This window comes from Polypterus senegalus, chromosome 6 (assembly GCF_016835505.1).
Source record: "Polypterus senegalus isolate Bchr_013 chromosome 6, ASM1683550v1, whole genome shotgun sequence".
NCBI classification, from domain to species: Eukaryota; Metazoa; Chordata; class Cladistia; order Polypteriformes; family Polypteridae; genus Polypterus; species Polypterus senegalus.
This window is the reverse complement of record NC_053159.1, coordinates 172,190,360-172,216,663: the sequence shown is the minus strand read 5'-3', so window position 1 is coordinate 172,216,663 and position 26,304 is coordinate 172,190,360. Positions and strand designations below refer to the sequence as shown.

Genomic DNA, 26,304 nt, shown 5'->3' with positions numbered 1-26,304 from the left:
TAAGTAGTCATGGTGCACTGTGCTGTACAGATCAATGTGAGCACACACTGGAGACGCAATTTAATTCTAGATAGATAGATAGATAGATACTTTATTAATCCTAAGGAGAAATTCACAAAGAAGGTATAAATGAAACCTAGCTAAATTATATATAGATACAATCTATATATAAAGTGTACATTAAAGGGGTTTTTTGAGAAAAGTAATGGTTATCACAGACTGTATGTGACATGTTTTGAATGTTGTTTGAATGTTCTGTTTTAAAAAAGTCAAACAGCTGGATCCAGTCCATGGCCATGAGTTTGACAACCCTGCCTTAGACAACTATTCTGATTTAAATCAGTGATGAGGCTGTGGTTACCTATTTTAAAAAAGTAAAATCTGAAAAAAAAATTATTTCTTTTCCAAAACATTGAAATGAATCATATTAGCTGTGGACATTTATTAACAATTTGTTTAGTTGGTCCTTTACACATTTTGTATTTCTTTATGTTATCTAGAAACTAATTCCAACATATATGTAGGTGTGAATAATATTCAAAGTGAACTTACAGATAGAAGCATTGTTAAAGCTTATGAATGTAAATACAATGGAAGAAAATGTTGGTCTTTTATTTTGATATGTGGCAAATAAAAATTGACTGAAGTATGAGTAAACTTTGAGCAGTTAAATCAAAGTAGCAGAAAATGGTTAAACTCAGACTATGTAAGTTATTTCTTTACAAACTTGGTATATGCATTTGCCACAGAAAAATGTATTCTAAAATGAAACATTTTTTGTAAATTTCAAAAGTACATAACCAGTCCTGTCATTTTACAATGAACTCTATGGGGCATAAGGCTTCCAACAGAAATTAAAAGCATAAAAAATTACCGAATGTGTCCTCTTTGAGTTTCAATAAAAGATAAACATGCATGACCCCAAGCATACCTTGGCCTTCACAAAACCCTGACCTCAATCCTATTAAATATTTGTGGGCAGAACTGAAAAAGCATGTGTAAGCAAGGAGTCCTAGGAACCTGTCCCAGTTACACCAGTTCTGTCTGGAGGAATGGGCTAAAATTTCCCTTCCGGTTTGTATGCACCGATTTCCGCACGTGTTCAGTCTCTCCCTATACAGTACATTGTTCTCGGTCAGATGTGCATTGCGCAGAGAGACTTTGTGGTATAGCGGGTCCAAAGCTCATGTCAAGAGGGCAGGTTTTAAATAAATAATCGCCGCGCAACAGCTGCCACGTCCTCTTCATAAATAGAAGTGCAAGGCGGCTAAAGGGAGGAAAAAGAAAAGAAAGACGGAGGTTGCGGAGTGAGGAAGTAAGCAGAAAGCAGTGTGGAAAGAACCGGTGCGAGTGAACAAGCAAGTGCGTGGTCGCAGGCAGGCAGCTAGACACTGAGCCCAAGCAGGGGTGTGTGACTGACACTCGGTGGGGCAGAAGGAAGCGGTCACTCCAGCTGAGCGATTAAGGAGCTGGAGTGACCAGAAGAGGGACGGCTGGCTGCGTAAGGCTGAGAAGGCAGCGAGGGTCACCAGTTAAAGAATGCACCGGGCTTGTTTTTAAAGAGACTGCTTCCAGCATTGTTTTAACCTCGTTGTATTTAATGAAGACTTTTTTCTATTGGATTTTAACCTCCACTTAATTTTTGTTTTTATGGGATTATTTATTTATTGAAGGACTCTGAAAGCACTGCACTTTATTTAATTTGGACTTTGTTTTTAATTGGTGTTTTGTTGATTTTAATAAAAGAACTTAGCACTTTTTGCACCATCCCCTTGCTTCATTGTACAGTAGTGCTTCACTGTCGTGCTCATTGGTAACATTACCGACAGTGACGGGTTTAAGGGCTCCCGGAAGCGAGATGGGAGCATGCAGCAAACCCGCATCGTCAAAGACTTTACCTCAAATCTGTAATCTCCTCTACACCCAGTTCCTCCTCACTTCCTTCATGTCAGAACTCGAATCATGCAAGGTTAGTTAACTTGGTTGTTTATGGCTAGTTTTTTGTATAAATTACGAATTTTTAAAATGTGCTTAAAACTCATTAAAAAAAGTGTTTACATTGAGCGTTTCATAAGGCTATAGCGTGAACTCTTGCAATCTGAGTTTTCTCTGTTCAAGGTTTTCTCAGTGTTATTCAATGTTTTTACATTTAGTTTACTATTACGGTTGCATTTATTGTCACTTTAAATGTTAGAATTTTTTTTTTTAAGAAGACTTTCCAAGGTTATACATGGAACATTATGCTTAACACTGCTACTTTTGTAATATCTCATATCTAACCCATTTAATCCAGTCCAAGGTCATGGGGCTTGCTGGAGCCTATCCTCACTGGCGTAGGGCATAAGACAGGAATAAACTCTGGACAGAGAGCCAGTTCATCGCAGGGTGACCACATCGACACACCAAACACACACTAGGGACAATTTAGCTTCTTTAGTTCAATAAACCAGCATGTCTTTTGACGGTGGGAAGAAACTGGTGCATCTTGTGAAAACCCACACAGATATGGGGAGAACACACAAACTCCATGCAGAAAGGACCCAGAATGCGAACCCTTTGCTTTATATGTATTAATATTTATTCATGAAAATAAGAACACCACAAACGCTAGAGTCTGTTGAGAGTTGTTGGTTTGTTCTGTGGTGTGAGATTTAAATAAAAAATAAATTTTGCTCTTAAAACTTGGGTTTTGGTTAGCCGCTAAGGAACCGTGTGGGAATTTTTAAAGCTTTTTTTCCATTTAGAAGGGTTTTTTGCTTTTTTCACCCGCACAAGAGCAAAAGTAGCTGGGTGTTTGGAAGTGCGCTTGGAAAAGTTATTTGTACTTGTTCTTTTTCTTGTTATCTGTATTTGAATTAGCATCGAGGCAGGGTAGAAAGCAGCAGTAACTGATATCGGCATTTGTAAATAAATAACCGCGTTGTCGTAACAGCGATTCCTTAGTTTAAAGGAAAAGAAAAAAGGCCGCGGCTGACTTCAAAGCAGTTAAAAGGTGGAAACTCAGTAGTGCGCAGGTAAGCGGCCTGCGTTAAGACACCGATCAGGCACAAGGAGCAGTAGGAGCAAATAAGGTAGTAAAGTTTTATTTATTTGTTTATTTTAGATTAAACAGTCCTTAGCGTCCCAGAGGCAGAACAGTTAAGTGGGCGACAGCGTATTGGTTCATTAATACGGGGGAATACAAACAGTGCGAGTGAAGAGCTTATAAGTAAGAAGAGCGCAAAGAGAAGAGACAGAGAAAAGTAAAGTTAACCTCATAGAAAGGCAAATAGCAGGCAGCTGAGAGGAGAACAGTACAGGAGCTTAAGGGGAAAAGGTGTAAAATATCTGTAGCAGATCTTAGTGTTACCATTTAAGTTAAGGAGCAGCTGAAAGAAGAAGAAATTTAATTTTAAAAAAAAAATATAGTTAAGGCAGCTTAGTAATCCCAAATCAAATTTTAATAATGAGGCCAGTGCAATGCAAGTCCTGTTGGATGTTGGACTTTTTAGATGATGGTTTGGAAGAGCCAGTTGTCTATGAGGGCTACATCTGCAAGAGATGCCAGCTGATCCAGCACCTCGAGCTCAGGGTCGCTGAACTGGAGGAGGAGTTGGCTGACCTGCGTTGTAATAGAGAATTGGCGGACTTGGCCCAGGTGTCCTTTAGAGATAGTGTGCACCCCTAAGGTGGCGCGGAAGGAGATTCCAGACCAGACAGGTAGGAATAGGTGGGTCACGGTCACAAGGTGTAAGGTAAAGGGTGCACACTGTCCGGGGGCATCAACCCCAGAATTAGAAGTGTCTAACCGTTATCATGTCCTGGCGGAGCTGGACGGTGACTCTGATAATTCTGAGGTGGTAGGCAGGGTTGAGGAGCCCACCTCAAAACCAGTTCCCAAAAAGAGAGAGGTAGTGATAGTTGGGGACTCAATCATTAGGGGGATTGAAGCGCAGGTGTGCTCCAGAGAGAGAGAGTCTCGCACAGTGTGTTGCCTTCCGGGAGCACAGGTGGGAGACCTCCTGGAAGGGTGGATAGGCTCTTGGCCAGAGCGGGTGGATCCAGTTGTCATTGTCCACGTTGGAACAAATGACATACATAAGGGTAGTCTGTCAGTTCTGCGATCCAAATTCAAAGAGTTAGGTACCAAGCTGAGGAGCAGAACTGACAAGGTAGTCTTCTCCGAAGTTCTGCCGTGCCACGCCAGTCCAGGTAAGATTGAGGAGATTAGAAGGCTTAACGCGTGGCTCAAATCTTGGTGCAGGGTAGAAGGGTATAGGTTTATGGGGCATTGGGACTCCTTTTGGAACAGATGGGACCTGTTCCGCCGTGACGGGTTACATCTGAACCGGAGGGGCACCAATGTATTGGGGAGGCGTATGTGTAGGCTAGTCGAGGATTGTTTAAACTAGGGAATGGGGGGGCAGGGAGTTTAGGACAGGCCAGATTTAGATCTATACATGGAAGAACAAACAATGGTGTAGAAATAAAAATGCATAGTAATGTAAATTTTAAGCAAACACGTAAAGATAGAAGGATTAACACATTAAAAATAGCTTGCCTTAATGCTAGAAGTATCAAAAATAAGGTAAGTGAGTTGGAGTTGTATGTAGCAGAGCATAATTATGATATTATAGCAATAACGGAAACCTGGCTAAATAACAAAGATGGGGATGAGTGTAACATAGAGGGATACACATTTTTAGGAAGGATAGACAGAACAGAAAAGGAGGTGGGGTTGCTGTTTATGCCAAACAGGAATTAAATGTAAGTCATCTTCAGTTGGATGATGAGCCCCATCTTAGTGAGGACATGTGGCTTCGCCTGGAAAATATTAGGGAAAAGGGTCTCATTTTAGGAGTGTGTTATAGACCACCCAATTCAGACAGTAATTTCAACACACATCTTTTAGTAATATCAAAAGGCAAGTTTACAGGGGATATTATAGTCATGGGGACTTTAATTATCCAAATATTAACTGGGATAACCTTACAGATGGAGGAGCACAAGAGCAGGAGTTTTAGAAGTAATCAGCGACTGTTTTTAACACAGCATGTTAAAGCACCAACAAGGGGTGAAGCCTGTCTGGATTTAGTATTCTGTAATAATCAGGATAGAATTGAGGGTGTAGAGGTGATTGAACCACTAGGGTCAAGTGACCATAATGTAATACAATTCTCAGTATTTTGTAAGAGTACAGATGCAAAGACTAAAATTGTTAAGTTGAACTTTAGTAGGGCTAATTTTGAGCAGATGCGACAAAGTCTAAGTAGGATAGACTGGGATAAGCTTTTAAATGTGGAGACAGTCGAGGAGCAGTGGAACAGGTTTAAAATGTTTTACATGTAATGCAGGACAGATACATACCTAAATTTGGAAGTAATAGGAAACTAAAAAACTCCACGATGGATTAATAAAGATTTAAAAAAGAAGTTGCAAAGGAAAAAACTGCTGTATAAGGCATATAAGACTAATGACTGCAAAGAGAACCGTAGCGTATGAGAACATGAGGGCAACCATTAAGAAGGATATCAGAGAGGCTAAAAGACAGTTGGAGAGGAATATAGCAGATAAGGCAAAGAAGACCCCAAGAGATTCTTTCAGTATTTTAGTAGTAAAAGAACAGTTAAGGAGGAGGTCAAGTTCATCAGGAATAGTAAAGGGAATTAAAAGATACAGACAATGAAATAGCAGATGCCCTAAACTTACATTTTTCTGAGGTGTTTACAAGTGAGCAAGTGGATAACCTGCCAGAGGTAAACACAACTACTAAGGAGGTACTGAGGGATTTGGAAATTGTAGAGGGAGAAGTGCTGCTCAGATTAAATAAGATGAAATCAAACAAATCACCAGGCCCAGATAATATTTATCCTCGTGTTCTTAAGGAGGCTAGTGAGTACATATATAAACCCTTGACACATATTTTTAGGAAGTCACTGTGCACTGGAGAGATTCCAAAGGACTGGAAAATGGCAAATATCATCCCATTATATAAAAAGGGTGACAGGGCAGATCCAAGCAACTATAGGCCAGTAAGCTTAACAAGCATCACAGGAAAATTAATGGAAGGAATTATTAAGGATAAGATTGAGCAACACATGACAAGGACAGGAGTTATTCTGAACAGTCAGCATGGGTTCAGAAGGGGGAGGTCGTGTTTTACTAACATGTTGGAATTCTATGAGGAGGCAACAAAAGGATACGATCAAAGTGGAGCTTATGATATTATTTATCTGGACTTTCAGAAAGCATTTGATAAGGTGCCACATGAGAGGTTGGGCATCAAGTTAAAAGAAGTGGGAATTCAGGGTGATGTTTTTAGATGGGTGCAGAATTGGCTCAGACACAGGAAGCAGAGGGTGATGGTGCGAGGAACCTCATCAGAACTGGCGATGTTAAGAGTGGTGTTCCACAGGGGTCAGTGCTAGGGCGCTGCTATTTTTAATATATATAAATGATTTAGATAGGAATATAAGTAACAAGCTGGTTAAGTTTGCAGATGATACCAAGATAGGTGGATTAGCAGATAATTTGGAATCCGTTATATCATTACAGAAGGACTTGGATAGCATACAGGCTTGGGCAGATTTGTGGCAGATGAAATTTAATGTCAGTAAATGTAAAGTATTACACATAGGAAGTAAAAATATTAGGTTTGAATACACAATGGGTCGTCGGAAAATTGAGAGTACACCTTATGAGAAGGATTTAGGAGTCATAGTGGACTCAAAGCTATCAACTTCCAAACAGTGTTCAGAAGCCATTAAGAAGGCTAACAGAATGTTAGGTTATATAGCACGATCTGTGGAGTACAAGTCCAAGGAGGTTATGCTCAACCTTTATAATGCACTGGTGAGGCCTCATCTTGAGTACTGTGTGCAGTTTTGGTCTCCAGGCTACAAAAAGGACATAGCAGCACTAGAAAAGGTCCAGAGAAGAGCGACTAGGCTGATTCCAGGTCTACAGGGGTTGAATTATGAGGAAAGATTAAAAGAGCTGAGCCTTTACAGTTTAAGCAAAAGAAGATTAAGAGGTGACATGATTGAAGTGTTTAAAATTATGAAGGGAATTAGTACAGTGGATCGAGACTTGTATTTTAAAATGAGCTCATCAAGAACACGGGGACACAGTTGGAAACTTGTTAAGGGTAAATTTCGCACAAACATTAGGAAGTTTTTCTTTACACAAAGAACGATAGACACTTGGAATAAGCTACCAAGTAGTGTGGTAGACAGTAAGACGTTAGGGACTTTCAAAACTCGACTTGATGTTTTCTTGGAGGAAACAAGTGGATAGGACTGGCGAGCTTTGTTGGGCTGAATGGCCTGTTCTCGTCTAGATTGTTCTAATGTTCTTGTTCTAATAATAAGCTGAGCACATAAAATGAAGTCAGTAGATGGATTTGGAGAGCATGGGGGAGGTCGCTGGAAAGGGGTGTGTGGCGCTCCCGATATCTATGCAAAAGGACAGAGGTCCAAGTCTTTAGAGCCCTGGTGCTTCCTGTCTTGCTATGTGGTTGCGAAACGCTATCCAGTAAACTGAGACTGGACACCTTTAGTACTGTGTATCTTTGAAGAATCCTTGGGTACTGCTGGTTTGACTTTGTGTAGAATGAGTGGTTGCTCAAGGATTCCAAAATGAGGCACATTACCTGCATTGTGAGGGGAGCGTCAGTTATGGCACTATGGCCATGTGGTGCGATTCTCCACGGGTGATATGCCTCGGGGGATTCTCTTTATTAAGGACCCGAGTGGCTGGATCAGGCCAAGTAACACCGTAACACACGTAACACCTGGCTGCGGCAGATAGAGAATCATTTCCAGAGAGTGGGACTAGACTGCATGTCTGCATGGGGGGTTGCCAACCAGTATCCTGAGCTGTTTTGTTGTGTGGTGGGTGCAGCAACACACTGTACCAGTGCATGCTCCCCAACCTGACCTGATAAAATAATAAATAAAAGAGGCTTTGCTTCAGTTCTTCTCCTCTACTTCATGCTGGAAGACTTCACTCCCATTTCTCCCATTCCACTATGTTCTCCTCTTCATTATCGAGAGCCTGGCCATAGCAATTAGGAGTCTCTCTCTGCTCACATGGGGTCTGGGGTAACCCCACCCTCTTTCTCCATACCTCTTTGCAACTCCCCCAGATTCAATACTGACTGAAAACCATGCATTAAGAAATGGGGGAATTTTGCGAAAAAGTGCATTTTAACAGATGAGTGCCATCTCTGTCTCCCCTTCCTCTCCCCAATGAAATGTTCGCATTCTCTCTCTCATTTCTAATCCACCAGTATTACAGTATTTTTAGTGTTTTTTAGTGTACCCTCATTTTTATAAGATTTATAGAAATTGTCTGACTAATACAGAAAAATATACAATTAATAACTATAATAAAATGCAGACATCAAAAAATTGTTGGTATCCTTACAGTTCACTGAAAAAGTGTTTCATGCCTCCTGAAAAGTTATTAAATGAAAAGCAGTTGTCCCATTTATACTTGCATGCCTTTGACATGTCATTGAGTAAAGCAAAGCAAGTGTGAAAAGAGATGAAGTATTGCTTATTCTACAGAGATATTCTAAAATGGCCTGGACATATTTGTTGGTACCCTTAGAAAAGATCATAGATAGTTGGGTTCGAGTGATTTTGCAAACTAACTGTTTTCTTTAACTAGTATTGCACATGTCCTAAATTGTGCAATCAGTCATTCAGCCTATTTAAATAGTTAAAAGTAGTCACTCTGCTTTGATATCATTATTAGATCTGCAGGAAAAGTATACATGTTAAAGACAAATGGTAAAAGACCATCTCTAAGCAGGATGATGTTGCAGTGACAACAGCTGCACATTTTCTAAAAGAAGTTTAAGGTCCAAGGGACAATAGCCAACCTCACTGGATATAGCTACAGGAGGAATATGAACCCCAAAATAGGCAGAATGATAGTTACAATGGTGGACAAAACGCCATGGACAACTTCCTAAGAGAAAGAAGCTGAACTTCATGGTCAAGGTCCAGTAGTGTGTGATCACACCATCCCTTTCTTATTTAGAGACAGTGGGCTCAGTGAAAGAAGACCCTGGAGGGCTCCACTGTTGAAAGAAAAACATAAAAAATGCAGACTGAAATATGCTAAAATGCATATTGACAAGCCACAATGTTTCTGGGAAAATGCCTTTTGGACAGATGAGACAAAACTGGAGCTTTTTGTCAAGTTATGTCTATTCTATTTCCTCAGATTAAAAAATGAAACTTTTAAAAAAAAAAAACACCATACCTACTGTGAGACATGGAGAAGGCTAGGTTATGTTTTGGGGTTGTTTTGCTGCATTTGGCACAGAGTTCCTTGAGGCGGTACAGGGAACGATGCAATCTCAAGACTATCAAGACATTCTGGAAGCAAAATGTACTGTCCAGTATCGGGAAGCTCTGTCTCAGTTGCACGTCATAGATCATCCTTCAGGATAATGACTCAAAACACACAGATAAATGCACTCAAGAATGGCTAAGAACAAAACATTGAACAAAACGCAGAGGTTCTGCCTCCACTCTGCACAGCACTCTCAGTACCAGTGTACAGGCTGGCCATGATATCCAGCAACCTTCAAGGGACCCCATGAAGTCTCAGGATGTCCCACAGGGCAGCTCGATTGACTAAGTCAAATGCTTTATGAAAATTGACAAAGGCTACCAAGAAACTCTGCCATTATTCACGTTTGTGCTCCTTGAGAAACCCTCAGGGCCAGAATGCGATCGTTGGTAGACTTCTTAGGTGTAAAACCAGACGATTCCGGTCACTGGTAGGTGAGGAAGTGATCACAGATCCTATTGGGGACGACCCTAACAAGGACCTTACACTGCATCGAGAGCAGTGTTATCCTTCTGTAGGTGTCACAATCCAGGCGATCACCCTTCCATTTCCAGATAGGGACAAGAAGTCCTGTTTTCCAGTCAATTGGGAAAAAAACAGTCTCTCAAATGGAAAAAAAGATTGCTTGCAATGCCAGAAAGACAGCCTAACCAACAGCCAGGAGAAGTTCACCCCAGATACAACAGATCCCTGCAGCCTTTCCTATCCTCAGCTGGTTCACCACTGGTGCAGTCTCAGTGAGATGGGTGGTTCACAACTAATGGGAGGATCAGACTCAAGAACCATGGACCCAGAGAGATCCAACGTCCTAGCTGGAGGATCAGCTTTAAACAGCTGCTCAAAGTAGCTTGCTGCTGCAGTGTCTTCGGTAAGGACCCTTCTATCAGCCGCCCTGACTGCCATTCTCCTAGGAACAGATTCAAATGTGCATAATGCTTCGATTCCACTGCAAGCAGGATGTGGGTCACTAGACCATAGATGGTGTGTCACTTGATCACAGATTCCTGTAACAAACTCCTCCTTATCTGCCCTTAGAGCCCTCACAGCTCTCCTTCTCAGTTCCCGATACAGACCGGAGTTGCCATCAAGCCTTGCACTGCAACTCCTCTTTCCAACTACTCTTTGGCTGCCAACCTTGCGGTGTTTTAGCCATTTTTTGAGAAGAGTGGACAGTGACTCGTGCGACACCTTGAGGGGGCAGGTTTGTCGACCAAGTTGTGTTGCTGCAGAAACATATTTCCAGACTGTGCTCTATTGTACTGGAACATCTTCAGCGTGAGCAGGAGGCACAGAAATGTGATTGCGACAAAACAAGTAAACTTTGCAAGTTTAAGAAGGGGGATCGGGTCCTGGTGTTAATTCCATCGGGTGAGTGGTTGGGTCTGGCGGTTATAGAATAGCATATATCTCCTGTGAATTATAAAGTTAGGATTCCAGGTCGGCAGAAGCCTGTACAGGCTTTGCATATTAACTTGCTGAAGGAGTGGCATGAACCACACACGGTCACGTCCGCAGCAGTCCCTCAGACAGAAGTCACTAATGGCGAAGATTTAACTGACACTCAGAAAGCGGAATTGCTATCAGTGATCGAGAGGAGCTCGGACGTCTTTTTGGCCGTGCCTGGCCAGACAACAATTGCGGTACACAAGATCGTACCTCCACCAAGTGTTACTGTGCAGGTGCCTCCGTATTGCCTGCCAAAGGCAACAAGGAAGGTGATAGGCGAAGAAGTGCAGCAGATGGTCTAATTAGGCATGATTCGTCCAAGTAAGTGAGCGAGTGGCAGAGTCCAGTTTTATTTGTCGGTTTGGTAATGTATAGATTTTAGGTGTGTTAATAAGATTTCCGAGATTGATGCATGCCCATTGCCGCGTTTGCATGAGCTGTTGGAGAAGCTCAGGCAGGCCTAATATATTTCCACCCTAGACCTGACGAAGGGATATTGGTAAGTGCCCTTGGAGGAGTCCAGTTGCGAGAAGGCCGCATTTGCCGCTCTGGACAGATTGTTTTTGGCCACTGACCTGGCCCCAAACCCTGCCTGTTTGCTGTGTTTGTGTATAAGAGAGTGCTAGATCCCACTACAGTAAATAACTATGCTGTTCCTGTGTCAAGTTGAATTAACCGTTCGTTTTTGGGGTGCAAGACAGCGGCTCACACTCACCTGTGGTGCATGGCTTTAAACCGTTCATGCACTGATTTCATAATTAGTTATTAAACTTTTTCAAAACATTGAAAAAAGGTGAATTAAAGTTTGTTTTTTTGCCAGTGTTTACATAATAATGAAATACTTACTAGCATGTCTTCCAGACTAGTGATAATACTAGAATACCAGTAATGGAGATAAATGGAAGTATACCATCTATAAAAATGCAAAAGCAATGCATTTTTAATGCAAGTTTTATTTAGTTTTATGCAAAATGCATTGCACTTATATTCCCATTGATAGCACAAAAAAGATATATCTTGATAGAAGATGGAAAACACTACTGTTTTCTGTGACAGTTATACTACAAAACTAAATATTTTTTAGCAATTATGTTCAATGTATATTTAAACATAAATACATAGTGAGAAATTTATCACCTAATTGAAATAAGTTTTATTCAGATGTTTCATTTTATTTACTTGGCCTGGTGATACATAAACTAACATTGCTACATCAAAGCAGTTTGGGCCCCATTTCAAATCTGGGCTTTTTATATGTAATTTATATCTTCGTTTATAATAGGATTTGTGCCTTTGCCACTTAGACAGGGATCTCATTGCTCTAAGGCAGAAGCCCAAATAACCTGTTGATAAAGAGACTACTTTTACTACCGGATACCAAGAGGGCAAGATGGAAATTTGCTTTACACGAGAGGTTAATATGACCAGTGATCTTTTAACATCATCAGTCCGTAAAAGCCTCACTTTTTTTAATTATGCATAATACACAAATGTCTTCTTGCAACAACAGGATTAAATATGTGGCCGTTTTCATCCGAAATTTAATAAATGCAATCCACATTGGGAGTGCAAGAAAGATGAAGCTCATGTCAATAAATAGAATAGAATTGTTGCAGGTCAATCAACTGTTAATAGAAGAGGTGGAAAAACACTTGAGGCTTTTAGAAGTAAAGATATTATAATTCCTTACAAAATGGGAAAAGTTTAAAAAAAAAAAAAAACTGTTAATAGTTAATGTATCATGCATTGCTGAATGTTGCTTAGCTCTGCTTCTTCTTGCCTCATTTCCCGTTTCACTCTATATGCAGTGCCCTGACACCGAAACTATACCAAAATAGTACACAACTTCCAAATTACCCTGCTATTCTTTTCCAGTTCACTGAAGAGGCCACCATTGGGTGAAAAAAATGGTATCTGTTGTCTCATTGTCAGTTTTCTTAATGAGGTGAAAGTTTTAGTAATGAAGCACTGTGAATTCTTAACATGGTGTCATCCAGTATAACTACTCCAATGATATGAACGTTCTTAGGGTTGATTTCAAAGTGTTGCCTTAGTCGAGGATGTGGTTGACCACTACACTAATGAAATTGCCAGTACTAACAGCAAGCTGATAAAAATCACAACAATCTAATATTAGTCAGCATAAGAACTGACCAGTAAGGAAGGAAACAATAGGCTGGCCTTTCCCTGTCAGCTCAAATGTTAATATTCAATACTTTAAGCTGATTTTAGCAACTACCTAATGTCTCCTTCCAATTTTTTTAATCTTAAATCGTTATATGAGCAATTTCTGAAGCTCTTCCCCTATGACCATTACAACCTCCTCCTTCTTGTTCTTTATTCTTCTAAAAACAATCTAAATTTCTTCCTGGAATTTAAAGTGTTCTTATCCTTTAACTAAACCACCTTATCAGTTCCACCAACACATCCGGTAATCGATTATGTTACAGCTATAAATGAGAGAGCTGTCCTGATTATCTTAAGTGCTTCTTTAACACTAGAATTACCAAAGCCTACGAAAAAACTCGTAATCCCAGCCCACCTTAAATCCCTTCGCACCTCTTTTCAAAAATCTTTTGTTTTGTGTCTATCAGCAAAACTCTCCATGCTAGTGTTTAGATCTGGATGGTGCAAGTCCCCAAAAAAGAATTCTTACTGCATTCTCGTACCATTGCTTATGAAGAGAAGTGTCAGCATGCACTTTTCATGGAATTACACATATAGTTTTTGAGCATACCCGTGTCGATCAAACACAGGAAGCTCTGCAGTCTACTTTTGACTTTAAGCTGTAGGAAGATAAGTAAATAAATCAAGGTAAGTAGGTAAATAACATTCGATCTGGCTTTTATGTACAATGTACAGCGACGGCAAAAGTGCATTCTTTCTCTGATGTAGAACCCTCGATCCTCATCTGAGTTCACCTCTGTTATAGCACATCTTTATGTGAAAACAGCAGTGTCAGATCAGGGGGAGTGTGAACGTGACTGAGAGAATGAAACTGAATTAAAAAAAAACAAAAACAAAAATGCTAACCTTTACAAATACTATAAATTTACACTGGATGTATGTTTTTATTCTATAATAGTAAGGATAAGAGCAGCTCACTTCTCAAAACGGAGGCATCTGGGATTGAACCAGGGACCTTTTGATTACCAGTCAGCAGTTCTTACAGCTGTGCCACCAAAGCGGTCGTATTAAGGGCATGTCAATGTCGCACCCTAACGCGGGTTCTTTTTCTCCAGGTATTCTTGAATCAAAGCACACTTGTTTTGTTATATGTGATATTTGGACTTCAGGCTTCACACATTATGCACTTCATGTCTACATTTTGTCAATTATTACTAAGACATGAAAAAGTTCCTGTTTTAACAATGTGTTTACTTAGATTGTTGTGGACATGGAACACAGATGAAATGCATGTTTTCCAAATAATCTATTATTTACTCTATACAACTCTAAGCAAATTACTCGCAGGTAAACAAACTTGAGCTGAGAGAACTTTCCGCCCTTTCTGCGGTGGTGGGAGGATGAGATAGCAGGCTGCTTGCTGCTTGTGCTTATTGACATATTTACAACACAAAAGAAGCTGACTGAGTGGTGTGAACGGATTTAAGGTTGGCCAGGATTACGAGTTTTTTCGTAGGCAGCTGTAAATCTAATGTTAAGCCTCTTTAAACTTGTGACTGACCATGTGATAATATATGCATACTTCTTACAACCAACCACAGAAAAAAACATTTTCCTTGGCATCTACTAAAAATGATTAAAAAATAATCCCAAATAGATTTTTCCTAGAAAATGTGCAAATTTAATAAAATATTCAGTTTAAAAATATTCTAAGAATCTCTATATTTTCTTACTATAGCATCTATATTGGTAGTGCTGCTGTTTTACAGTAAGGAGATTGTGAGTTTGCTGTGTCCTCCTGTATAGGAAACGCTTTAAGTAATGAGAAAACCACTATATAAATGTAAATAAATATTATTACATTGGATGTATGAAACCGGCCAGTAGTTGAGTTGCAAGTAGCTTTTTTTTGTTGTTCCTCAAAAAAACATATATCCTGCTGCCAATTACTTTTGGAATTTGAGCTGCCATTCATAATTTGACTCGTGAAAACAGAACAACATAAACACATAAACAGAACAACATAAAACAGTTACAACATTAAAAAATATTTTCCAAAATATACTACTGTAAATTTGAAATGCATTTTCATATATCAACAAGGTGACACTTCATTTTCTTGACTTTATGGAGAGCTAGCTTAATGTAAGGACCAACATCCTGCAATACATTTTTTTTAAAATCGTTAAAAGAATTTTAAATATAGAAGGTTTTTGCTTTTTGGACGCACTTCAAATTTAAAGCAAACCATGAAAAAGATAGAAAACTGCTATGCTCCTTTCATATGGCTGTCAGTTTACAGTTCCTAATCAACAACCACAATTGATGTCCACCACTTTCAGTTGTTAAATATTTCAAAGAGACATATAAGTTTTAAAATATGAAACAAATACTGCTTATTCTTTTATTTACTCTGCAAATTTGCTTTTTTCCAGTTTCTGATCGGGGTAGTAAAAATAACCTGAAGACTCACAAGAATCAAGACCTTTCATTTCAAGAGAATAAAACGTGTTTTTATCTGTACTTTGAATGATCCGCTGAGGAGTGCAGGATAAATTTGATCACACCATTTCCTTCAGAGACTGCATGTCTTTGTACTTTTAGCTGAGATGGACAAAGCTGTGGACCACATGGAATTACTGTACACCAGCAAAATGCTCTTGACCCGTTATCTATACCTGAGAGATTTCCGATGGGCCGTCACCATAGTTACCTCAGTTATCCTGCTATGAGGGCTGCCTGCCTGTGGATGATTCAGTTTTTTATTTTGTCTGTTTACAGTTCAACTCATGAATTGGTACTGTTTTCTATTTGAATTTTCATGTTTTTTTTTTTTTAAAGACAATCTTCTAATGTTCTGGTTACTTTTAATGATGCATTAGAGTTAAAGGGGTTACTTAGACTTGTTTAGAATGTGAGGAAGCCCATGCAGCCACAAGGACAATGGCTATGTAGACTTTCCTTTGCTTGTTTCAGTGTTCTCCTTTTTTAAACCACAGATAAATTTGAGCTAGCATTTTGATCTACATTAGCATGTTAAAATGTGTTATATAAATAAATTTTGTTATTGATTATAACATCATGGAATGTTAGAGCCTTAACAAACAGTCAGAAAAGATCTAATGTCAGTGTTTGTTTTGTAGTTCTGATGCTACTTTCTGTTACCTCTTGTCCAAGCTTGGAGGTAGAAAAATTGGATTTATTGCTGTCCTCACCCAAGTGCTTTGTCTTGGGAACAAACCAGATTATTAAATTTCATGATCACAAATTTGCTATTGCCAGATGCCAATGCTGTCCTTGGTATAATCTTGGATAAATCTCTTTCTTTCCTGGGGTGTTGGGTCCCCTTTAATTATGTAAATTAGTTGATGATCTTTAACCAGTCTATTCGTTTTGTTTAATAAACTAATTTGTCACATAATAATCCTTTTATCCTCCCCAATGAAAGTCTCATCACATAATTTACACTTTTTGTTTCTTGTTCTCTTGCTCCTTTTGATTCCTTTCCTCCTACCATTATGACACAAGTTTGGCATCGTAAAGATGATTTTTCCCCTCTGTTGTTCTTTGGGCATCAGAATGGAATTCAGAATCACTTTAGTCCAGAGCTCCAATCTATATACTAAGTTTGAAGAATTTATTCCTATCAGTGCTGGGTTAAATTAAGACCCTGCCTTGTACTGGATATCTGTTAAAGCTTTCCTTCATGATGCTTCTGTTGCTTTTGCCAGTTGCTTGCTCTGCTGCTTTTTAAAATCTTTGACCTCCTGGATCTCTCAAAGTCAGAAACTTATGCTATGGATGCTCCTTTTTCCCTTGTTGAGTTCAAAGGGGCTGTAGATTCCATGAGATTTGGGAAGACTCTGGGGCCCTATTCTCTACCTCAAAAGCTTCTATCAGCCTTCTGGAACCAGCTCTCGGCACTTATTTTCCATATCCTTAATTAGGTTATTTCTACTTTCTTCCTTAACCCCTTTTTTAACTTGGCTTTGATTGTCTATTGCTGCAACAAACTCCTCTCTATCAACATGGTTCACATTCTACTCCTCCACCTATCCAGTTCATCCATATAATACCAACATCTCCCACCTCTGGCCCAACACCTGCTTTTTGTGCTTTTCAAGGAGCCAAGGAGGGTTGTCCTATCTCCCCAGGTCTCTTTATTCTGTCATTATAGCCTATTTCAGTTGTACTTTCTTGTTCAGACCATACTTCACCCCACCCCAATATTGTTTATATATATTCCTCAAAAAGTTTTCTTGTGTGCTAATGACGTATTACTTTTTTTTTTTTTTTTTAAGCAACACCCCTACTTGGTTTTCCCCATGTTGTCAACCCATTTAACTTATATGAAGCACTTCCTGACTACAAGGTTAAACATTCTCAATCCGCTTTCCTCCTATTTTGCTCTTGTCATTTTTCTTAATTTCTTTTTTCCTTGGCAAGGTCTTTCAGATACCGTGGTTAGACAGTTACTGTTTGCCATAGTCCAGGATTTCACAGCCACCCTGTCTCTCCTTGACACATATTTTTAGGAAGTCATTGCGCACTGGAGAGATTCCGAAGGACTGGAAAGTGGCAAATATCCTCCCATTATATAAAAAGGGTGCCAGGGCAGAGCCAAGCAACTATAGGCCAGTAAGCTTAACATGTATCACAGGAAAATTAATGGAAGGAATTATTAAGGATAAGATTGAGCAACACATGGCAAGGACAGGAGTTATTCTGAACAGTCAGCATGGGTTCAGAAGAGGAAGGTCGTGTTTCACTAACATGCTAGAATTCTATGAGGAGGCAACAAAAGGATATAATCAAAGTGGAGCATATGATGATATTGAGCTTGACTTTCAGAAAACATTTGATAAGGTGCCACATGAGAGGTTGGGCATCAAATTAAAAGAAGTCGGAGTTCAGGTTGATGTTTTTAGATGGGTGCAGAATTGGCTCAAACACAGGAAGCAGAGGGTGATGGTGCGAGGAACCTCATCAGAACTGGCCGATGTTAAGAGTGGTGTTCCACAGGGGTCAGTGCTAGGGCCACTGCTATTTTTAATATATATAAATGATTTAAATAGGAATATAAGTATCAAGCTGGTTAAGTTTGCAGATGATACCAACATAGGTGGATTAGCAGATAATTTGGAATCCGTTATATCATTACAGAAGGACTTGGATAGCATACAGGCTTGGGCAGATTTGTGGCAGATGAAATTTAATGTCAGTAAATGTAAAGTATTACACATAGGAAGTAAAAATGTTAGGTTTGAATACACAATGGGCGGTAAGAGAAGAATTTAGGAGTCATAGTGGACTCTAAGCTATCGACTTCCCGCAAGTGTTCAGATGCCATTAAAACGGCTAACAGAATGTTAGGTTATATAACACGAATTGTGGAGTACAAATCCAAGGAGGTTATGCTCAACCTTTATAATGCACTGGTGAGGCCTCATCTTGAGTACTGTGTGCAGTTTTGGTTTCCAGGCTACAAAAAGGACATAGCAGCACTAGAAAAGGTCCGGAGAAGAGCGACTAGGCTGATTCCAGGGCTACAAGGTTTGAATTATGAGGAAAGATTAATAGAGCTGAGTCTTTACAGTTTAAGTAAAAAAAGATTAAGAGGTGATGACATGATTGAAGTGTTTAAAATTATAATGGGAATCAGTATAGTGGATCGAGACTGTTATTTTAAAATGAGTTCATCAAGAACACGGGGACACAGTTGGAAACTTGTTAAGGGTAAATTTCGCACAAACATTAGGACGTTTTTCTTTACACAAAGAACGATAGACACTTGGAATAAGCTACCAAGTAGTGTGGCAGACAGTAAGACGTTAGGGACTTTCAAAACTCAACTTGGTGTTTTTTTGGAAGAAATAAGTGGATAGGACTGGCAAGCGTTGTTGGGTTGAATAGCCTGTTCTCGTCTAGAGTGTTCTAATGTTCCTATTATTGGTCCCATTATTGTGTATGCCTTTCAGACATGGTTGGGTAGTGAAAATTGGATGGGCCTGCTGAGAGATGACACTTCTTGTTCCATAACTCTGCAATGAACATTGGATGGCACCTCATCTCCTTCTTTTCCTGCTGGTTTCAGTCAGGCATCTCTCACTAATTAGAGACATTTGTAATGAGTGGGGGCATTAAAAAACAATGTTCTGTATCTCTCAGGCTCAGGCACCTTTCCTGTTGCACCTCCTACTTTTTCTATCTGGAGCCAAGATCTGTTCTCAGGGCATAAGCTTAAAGCTATGTCTGATTTCTTCCTTCCTCCCCTAACATTCATTTAAACACATTATAATCATATATAAATCATAGACAGGTCCTTTTCCCCAGTCCCAGCATATATAAAAAAATAAAACATTTAAAAATTTTAAAAGTTGACACAAAAATCGTAATCACCAGCATGGTTAATTCAAGTTTGTCCATACAATGCACACTATTCATATTACTTTTATACTAAAATAATGTTGATATTATTAATAGTGTTCATCGCTAATGTATACAGTTAGTGTAATTCTTTTGTATTAGATTTCTAAATTATGGTACCGTCATGCACAGAGTTATGGCTCCATTTGGCTGTATGTCATATTGGCCGTATTTCTGTGGCAAAATCTACAGGTCATTGCCACTGAGACTGTGTGGGTCTCTGGCACGCATACTTAAACTGAAAGTACAGAGCAGCACAAACCAATATTTCCATTGTGGGGTAACTAAATCACTGGATTGTGCCACTAGGGGGTTGCAGATTGCCATCATTGGTTTGCAAATGAATCATAGTAGGTTGCCTACGCCAATGTTTCTCAACCACTGGGTTGTGACTTTTTAATTGGGTTGTGATGAATCGGCAAAGTGATTGGGAACGAGTGTTTCCATGTTTAAAAGTGAGCTTGTTTCACCTAGAGTGATCCCTGGCCCATGCTTGTTTCACCAAGGGAGTGGTTTGCAGTTTCTGCTAGTGTGTCATCAATGACAGAATTGAGGTGCATGACCATAAACTTTGAGAAGACACTGCTGTAAAGGTGGTGTGGGCCAAATACATGGAAATTAGCAATGTAGAACAGCGCTGATCAAAACAAACCTATGAAGACCCTGTGAAGAAATAATAAAGAAAGATTTGTACTGCATTTACAAAATGTTGGTGTCCACAACTCACATTTTGCATTAAAATGTCACAAAAAATATTTAGTTCACCTGCAAGTGTATTTTGTATGTCTATATGCATTTTCTATTGTATCTCACATTATTGAATTAAAACATGAATGCTGTCAAAACAAAACAAAGCAATTCCAAATACACAGATATTCCTTATTCATTTGTCATTTTGTTACATGTCACTATTTCACTTCACACATTTGTCATTTTGTTACATGTCACTATTTCACTTCACACGATTATTCGCATATCCAGTTTCATGTGTGATGTGTTTTTTAGTTAGTCAGATGACTGGCACTGCATGGAGTCAACAAGAGAGGTGTATGGTGGAGTGTAGCCACTCAGGTTCACTCTTATGGAGTAATTTGAATGATCATTTGTCAATCTTGTTCTGAACTTTGATTTCATGTCAGAAAAGGCAGACTCAAAGAGGTATGTAGACCCAAACAAAGGAGAAAATTTCAGAGCTGCTTGGTGAAGATTCTTATAGTTATCTGGCTCTACTAAGCTCCAGAAATGCTCAGAATGTTATTTTGAAGATTTAGTAATATATAATATATAAAATCCAGTGTCTTTCTGTCTGTACGTGTTTCACGAGAGAACCACTTAACAGATTTAGATCTGGTTTTTTCTATAATTTTCCTTGAACATTCCGGTTAATTTTGTGACTTCTCTCATTTCGCTATGTATCATAGTTCCCTTGCGGTACTGATTTATTTGCGCGAATTAAAGAAACACACAGTGGGCCGAGGGGAGGGGCCTCCCTCACTCACTCTCCAGCTTCGGGGTGTGTCCCTTAACTCCATTAGCTAGCGAACAATAGAACAATTGAATTCAACTTTGTTTGATATTTAAAATAAAGTGTTACTTGAGTCTTGATGAGTTTGAGTCCGGATATTCTCTTAAGTGTATGCCACATTGAAGAGATAGATTGCAATTCAGATTGTGGATCGTGATTTTGTGTTAAAGGATCGCGATATGATTTTTTTGGAAGATCATCCACCCCTAATTTGACTAATCAAGTTTTCAAATTTATATAGGATTCATTAACCCTTTGACGAGCTACTTGTCAAAGTACTTGGTTCCTGTTCTAGATAATTATTACTTAATTGTTTTTCTATGACCCTTTGCTGTAAGTACCAATCACTTCAACTCGGTCAGCCATAAATTGGCACATGACTGTATAATATAAAATTAAGCTACATATCTTTTCTTAATAAGGACTGAAATGTTAACTTAGCTTTTCTTTTTTCTTTCATTATTATGCTAATCTTCAGTATCCAAGCTAATGCTAAAGCAGCATCCATGCTTTTCAGTTAAGAATCTTTTTGAGTAAAAAATAACATATTGAACAGTACATCATACTGTATATCCTATACGTGTATCGGTCGTACAATTTATTTCTCAGATTCTTTCTTTTCAGGGATTTGTGGTTTTCTTCTATTACATATGCTCATGGACCATGAAAGCATTGATTCTACAGAGATCACAGCTAAATTCTTCTAAAAATATCTTGCGTTTAGTCTAATCAGGCCATCCAAAATGTATATCTTTCCACATCAGGCATCAGTTATGTAAATAATGCAGTTAATCAACAGCCGTTGCTTACCTCATTCACACTTTTTAAACCATGTACATGTGACACCCTATCTTCCCCATGAGTGTATCAGTGAGGGTATTTTTTATGGCATGTTTTTAGCCATGCATCATCACAAAGCATAAATTTGCCAGTGTGCTTATACTCCATTTAGAATGCATTTGCTATAGTCTGGAATTTACATATTGCAAGCATAGATATGAGACTTCACATCAGCCAAGACATGATTAAAAATGAAAACTGGAGTTACCCAAGGATTTGGTTGTTGGCAGCAGTTTTACAATCAACAAATGATGCTGTGTGTACAGGGTGTCATTATGACAACAAACAAATTTGCCACTTAGCATTGTGTAAGGGAACAAAAATACCAGCAAGAATCTGCAGTGAGCTCATTTACTATCAGACCTTCTAGATATATGTAGTGTGATACTACTGCCACATATTGATAAAATTTATATAGCTAATCCATATTTTATTTTTTTTCTATGTTTCACATTTTATGTCCTTTATTACTTTAGAGCAGTATTAATGTATACAGACAGTCAAAGATGTCAAAGTGAATATTACAGAAACAATAGGGACCACCATCTTCAGTCCATGGCCCCTAAAACAGTTACATATAAACAGAATTTTAAAGTGTATGTTATAAAATTAGCTGGCATGAAAACTGATAGCAACTAAAGTTAACCACAATCTTCTTGGCTAGTTTTAATAAATACTTTATTTTCTGTTATAAAGTGCTTTAAAAAGTATTTGGCTTCAGGCACTCAAGCACATTGTGTTGTCTCAAATGTGAATTAGGTAAAATTGGAATTTTTCCTTTTTTTTTTTTTTTGGTTAACATTTTGTACCAATTTGTATGCCTTTTCTCAAATCAAATAAAATGTCAAAATCTTTTAGCAGTTTGCACAAAATGTAGCATGGAAAAATGAGCAGAATTAGAAGTATGCATCCACTGTGTATCTGTACATTTAAATTTGCTCAGATACAAACTGTTACCTCAAAAACTCATCGAAGGAAAAATGTCACACTGTACAGAAGCACATGCCTAAGAAAATGTACATAGTCATTTCAAACAAAACATTTCTCAAAGCTCAGAGCAGTTCCTTGGATAAAATTCATAACTACCCACCACTATCCCTAGATCTACCACTACACAGGAATGTGTACCTCACAAATATGATTCTTAATTAGTACATACAAATTTTAGCTTCTGCAGCTTGTACCTTAAAATTATGAGCAATAAAGACTTTTTAAAGCACCATGTTTAATAAATAGTAGACATTTTAAAAGTGTATTTGTTTGCAGATATAATGAGCATAAGAGGCTTGTCAACAATCATGGTGTACTATGTTGCCTAATTTTTTTTACTCGTTGTTTCACACTGATGTGTATGCTCCCATGACTTTCAATACTACCTTGTACAGACAACCTTTATGTTTTTATAGATCAACATAATTAACTTGTGTAATTGGTATTTATAATTAGTCCTTATTTGTCATGTATGAAAACAAAGATGTCCAGCTAAACAGTTGCACCACTCGATTTAAATCAAATCAAACAATAGAAATTATTGAAGTTTCGAGTTTAAGAACACTCAAAAGATATTTTTAATGATATCCACAAAACCTGTTGATGGACTGTTAAATGTATTGTTACTTGCTTGTCTGAACTCCCTTGGATGAATTATGTGGTGCTACTGTGACTGTTTTATGAGGTTAATGATAAAAGCAAATTAAATTTAAGATTATGTCTCTTGATACCTGATCAGATCATTCATTTCATTTTATCTTATGGTATTTAAACCTGAATAACAATTTTTCACTTGTGAGGTATGATTTGTTTTAAAATATTTTTACTTCATTTTCATACAAGGTCCTTTGATCAAAAAGAAAAATAATAATAATAATTGTTTAAATTGCATAAATGTGAACAGCATGGAAATACAGTAATTTTAAAGTTCTTTCTTACAAAATATCTAAATAATAATGGTATTAGGTTACTTTTGTTTTATGTTTGATTTAAGTAACATTCTTAAATCTAATCTGAAATGGTAGTTTGATCTTTAAAGCAGTACTTGTAAATGTTTTCTTGCTACACTCAAGAGGTTCTCTTATTTTCATTTTATAGGCTTCTGGCTGCGATGGAATGGAGATCCCAGACGAGACCAAGTTGATTGGGTTTGCTCAGCTGAGCATTAGCTGATGATGTCAGATATCTAAATCTGATTGCAATACTGCACTTAGCAGAATGGCCATACAAGAAAGCTTCATGGACGGAAGTTAGCTTCAATCCCCAGCTCTTCACCAGTCCCAGCAACCACTGCTTTGCTTTCTTTGAAACACTGCTGCTAAAATTTAGAAGAGCCCTTACAAGACACAGTGTGTTAATTTCACTTAGTCGAGGGAGAAACATGAAAAAGAGAAATCTGCTCAGGTGTTTCTATTAACGTATGTGAAGTACCATAGCAGTTATATTTTTAACCTATTACCTCTGCTTTCCTTAGAGTGTTTTAATGCTTTTAAATTATTTATTGGAATGGAAATTTGCTATTTGTATTTAAGTTAATGAAGAGAAAAAAAGTTATTTGAAAAGTTCTTGCATTCCACATATTTAAAGTAAAATATACTATGTTTAAGTTATGACATTTCTATTGCTGCAGAAGCTGTATGTTAACCATTTACAAAAATATGTTCCAGAGTATTGTACATTTTAGGAAAGGGCATGATTGTGTTTTTACAGCAAGTATGTAATTCAGCCAATGCATACTTCACTGTTGGTGTTACTGGGAGACAGGTGCCTTTCTTAGTTTTAAAATGTGCCTGAGATTGTCTTGAATGAATAGAAGAGAAAACTTGAAATCTGACCTGAAGAAAATGTATTTATGTTATTTGTATAACTAAACTACAATCACTTAAAAATAGGAAAACAATTTCAGCCAGACTATTAATTCCAATGATGACTAAAGATAATGTAGGGTACACAAGTTCATTTGCACTTTGAAGACCATTATTTCTTTACCCTGTGTGAAGATAATTGATGTCACATCAAAAACATCCACATACCAAAAGACAAGATGTGTAGTAGATAAGTAATTCTGTACGTATAAAATGCAAAAAAATATATGAGAGAAAGAAACACTTAAGATAGAATTGTTCTACATTAATTAATACTTACCTAAAGTAAAAATAGCAACATTTTTCGTTATTGGAATATACTTGATACATTAAATACAAAAAAAACATTTATTTTAAACCAAACAAACATGAATACTGTTAAGTTGAAAAAAGTTCATATTTCTTCACTGAATAACTTTTAAAATTGATGAAATATTAAGTATACATAATTTTAAGTTTTACTTATTGGTTGAAACCTTGGGCAGCCTATGCCCCCAGGGTGAAACGGAAACTTGGTAGGAATTAATGGTCACCCCATTGTTTACAAGGATGCATCACTCATGTTGAAATTTGCTTGTGTTGAAACAGACTCATACAGAAAAAAATAATCATTTATATTGTTAAAAGCAATATTTTCATTAATAGTATATTGTGTTATTTATAAGTACAGAACCATTTTGTTTGTTGTAAATATTTAGAGTACAAAACTAATTACATGAAGAATATATTCTTTGTACAAAATTGCAAATACCTGCCTTTGATTCTTTTATTTTTTAAAACTTCCCCCTCAAACAAATGAAAAGGGTATTTAAAAATGTTAAGGAACAACAGCCAGCGAAAGAGACTACAGTCTGAAGTGCAGTATGGTCTTTTTTGTAATATTAGAAGTGTGATTCCATTTACAAACTCCAGTTTTGTTGACCCCAGTTATTAATAAAATTTTTCAGCTATAGATCAGGATAATAAGCAGTTAACTCAAAGCTACAAGAACACAGGCCAGATAATTGTGTTTCGATTTGAAACCTCTAAATGGCAGCTTTAAATGAACAGTTTTTATGTGTAGTTATTATAATCATTATACATGGTGTCATCTAGAATCATTCAACATAAAGTGTGTTGCGTCTTCATTGTATGCATATTATTTGAAAATATTGTTTGTTCACTGCAACAGGACTTGAAGACAGCAAGGAACAAATAAATAACTGCACAATATGTTCTTTGTGTAGTTCCTTTTTCATTTTTGTATTTTATCTTGTTGTCTGTCCTCTTTTTATGCTTTATGCTCCGGTTTACAGCAGCCACAAGACGGATGATGAACGTAATTAAACAGAACATGTGACTCGTCATTTTGTTTGAATTGTTTATCTTTGTGTAAGTGCTGTGAAATGGAGAATGATTTGGATAAAATGTGTGAGAAGATGAAATAAAATATTTAACACAACAGATTATATATATAATAATACACATTAATCAATTTATATATAAAGAGAAATATGGTATTTATATGGTATTCATCGTAATGAATTGCAGTGATGTGTTACATAAGAGGATTTTTCTCTTATATGCTACCATGACTGACATATAGCATAATTAATTTGGTGTAACACTTTATAATAATGAATGGAGTGGAATTACTAAATGAGAAAAATCTGCAAGTTGTGTTTCCTTCAAACAGATGTTTTATATACATGTAACATGACACTCAGTATACATGCTTCCTTGTCTGCATACCATCACATT

The 26,304-nt window shown here is 37.7% G+C and overlaps 1 protein-coding gene across 2 annotated transcripts in view; it reads left to right on the top strand.

The window, feature by feature from the left end:
* Nucleotides 1-25,910, top strand: part of stk39 (serine threonine kinase 39) — a 161,048-nt gene extending 135,138 nt beyond the window's left edge. For both annotated transcript variants that reach the window (XM_039757539.1, XM_039757540.1), the window contains one exon: nucleotides 23,798-25,910. In XM_039757539.1, coding sequence (XP_039613473.1) covers nucleotides 23,798-23,872 — 75 coding nt within the window. In that variant the 3' untranslated portion in view covers nucleotides 23,873-25,910. The remainder of the gene's footprint in view (nucleotides 1-23,797) is intronic.
* The last annotated feature ends 394 nt before the right edge of the window (nucleotides 25,911-26,304 follow it).